The sequence below is a fragment of the Phytophthora infestans genome, genomic scaffold, assembly GCF_000142945.1.
Source record: "Phytophthora infestans T30-4 supercont1.17 genomic scaffold, whole genome shotgun sequence".
Lineage (NCBI taxonomy): Eukaryota > Oomycota > Peronosporomycetes > Peronosporales > Peronosporaceae > Phytophthora > Phytophthora infestans.
The window spans coordinates 2,244,083-2,246,432 of record NW_003303742.1 but is presented as its reverse complement, the minus strand read 5'-3'; the positions used below and the strand labels follow the sequence as shown (position 1 = coordinate 2,246,432).

The following is a 2,350-nucleotide window of genomic DNA, read 5'->3' as shown; positions in this document are numbered from 1 at the left end:
GCAGGATACGAACCGAAGACGAAGGTGAAACTCCAGGACCTCAGCAGCTTCGACTCCCAGACACTTGAGCAGATCAAGCGCGTACAGGACGTGATGTTCATGTTCTGCAGCAACCTCGCAACCTCCAGCTTCAACGTCAACAAGCAGGTCGTGGACATCCTGACTGCAGCCGTCCTTCGATACTTCCCGCTGTTGAAGGAGCTGAGCCACAGCAGTCCAGTCGTCACGCGGGTCGAAGGTGCTGTGCGAAGCGGTGGAAGCACGCTGGCGGATCTTCTTGCTTGGTCTGCGCATCTCTCGCTAGCAGCCGAACCCTGTAACAACAAGCACACTCCGGAGAACGACACTACCCACCAAGCACAGCAAACGAAGGAGCAGAAGATCATCGATCACCAAGCTTCTGTGATTAAGCACTTAATCGACATGTCGAAGCGGCAGGACGAGCGGATGGACGCTCTGGAGGCCAAACTGAACAACGATCCTCTCCTGACCATTAAGCGCAACAAGCCAAGTGAAAAAGAGGGAGAGCAAGAAGTCAGCACACCAAAGAAGAAGCAGCGCAGGAGTGGGGCAACTCACCTTCACGCCACTTGGTTTGCTTGGTATGCCCATGAGCCACGATGGCACGCGAGCGAGCCCAAGCGATAGCGCTCGAACGCGAAGCTGCTGGTTGCGTACATGAAGCTGTTCTTGGCCGACGGATTTGGGCTGGATCCAAGCGCTGTCAGCTACCGCGACGACGTCCTTGCCCTTGGTTTGCGCGCGGAGAAAGAAGCTCTCTCCTTCCTGGCTCAACATAAGATCGCGTCGCGCGGGTCCAGTTCCGTCCTCAAGCATCTCCAGGCCCTGCACAAGGCTGGCGCACTCAACCACCAAATAGAGCGCCACCAGCGTCTGCTCCAGTCGGCAGCTATCCAAGATCCTGCACCCGGCTACACACAAGACGTCGTTGAGTTAGTTGGTTAGATGCATCACTAGCACAGCAAACAATACACGCTAGTCAACCTTTGAACAACGCAAAACAACACGTAGTATTTGTCAGACTATCAGAACAAAGAGAAGGGACAAACCGCACTGCAGCAGGGAGGGGGGCACGAGCGCGGGCAGCAGCATGAGCAGCAGGCACGGCACAAACACGGGGTCAGCAGCGTGGGCAACAGGCGCGGTACGAGAACGGCTGCAGCAGCGCGGGCAGCAGACGCAGCACGGGTGCGGAACAACCTCCACCCCCAGCAGACGCGAGGAGCGAGAAACCCAGCCGGAGTTGAACCGGTGTCCAGGACGGATCCTGCGCTCTAACCCTAGAGCTTCTGGGTCCGATGAACGGGGGGGGGGGCGGAGGCTTGCCAGGTACGGAGTGAAAAAGACTGAATGAATAATTGGTGCAAAATACTTGCAACCAATGACAGCGATGGGTCACTGCCACTTTTAAGGAGTTTAGCTGTTAAATTTAACTTTGCCTTCGAGAAAAATGGCGAGCAGCTCTCCTTCGCTGGCAGCCGTGGCTGTGACGGCTGCAGGGGTTGTCGCTCTGTATGGCCTTGTGCGCCTGACTCGTGCTAGTATCTACGACGTCACTGTCGTCAAGCTGACGACTGGTTGGTACATGGAGGTGCTGGGGCGGCTTCCGAAGGGCAGCAAGCTCCTAGACGTCGGAATCGGCACAGGCCTCGCTCTGATCAACAATGGCGATCTGCTCAAGGTCAAGGACATCACAGTGGACGGTGTGGACTACGACGAAGACTACGTGGTGCGCTGCCGAGCACTGCTGAAGGAATCGCAATTGACGAGTCACGTCCAAGTGTACCACGCTTCCATCTACGACTTTCAAGGGGGCCCCTATGATGCAGTCTACTTCAGCTCGTCGCTAATGCTCATGCCCGACGCAGTGAAGGCGCTCCAGCACTGCGTGAGTATGGTAAAGCCTGGAACTGGAAAGGTCTATGTGACGCAGACCATTCAAACGAGACACTCAAAAATAGTGGAGATCGGCAAGCCGCTACTTAAATTCCTCACGACCATCGACTTCGGCACGGTCACGTATGAGGAAGATTTACTTAACACATTTAAGAAGGCAGGCCTGACGCTGCAGGAGCATGTGCCGATCTCGGGGTCGACCATGACGTCCACACGGTCGTTCCGACTATTCGTGCTTGAACCGTGAGCTATGGGGATCGCTGGGTTGTCTCTATCAGACACTGCATGAGTAGGGTAGGTTTTTAGCGGTTTAATAAAACTTGGTCACCGACCTTCAAACCTCTCAACATTGCTTCTGCCCTTGGCATCTGCATGGTTCGGTTCTGCGTGGTCTTGGCTTTCAGCATAACGGTCGCGTACTTTGACGCATTAC

The 2,350-nt window shown here is 55.4% G+C and overlaps 1 protein-coding gene across 1 annotated transcript; it reads left to right on the top strand.

Annotated features, from left to right (window-relative positions):
• Positions 1-1,471: 1,471 nt before the first annotated feature.
• On the top strand, positions 1,472-2,164 carry PITG_22907 (uncharacterized protein; the record flags this gene model as incomplete). Its single annotated transcript, XM_002902655.1, has 1 exon — positions 1,472-2,164. The coding sequence occupies one exon, from the start codon at positions 1,472-1,474 to the stop codon at positions 2,162-2,164; it is 693 nt and encodes a 230-aa protein (XP_002902701.1).
• Between the last annotated feature and the right edge of the window lie 186 nt (positions 2,165-2,350).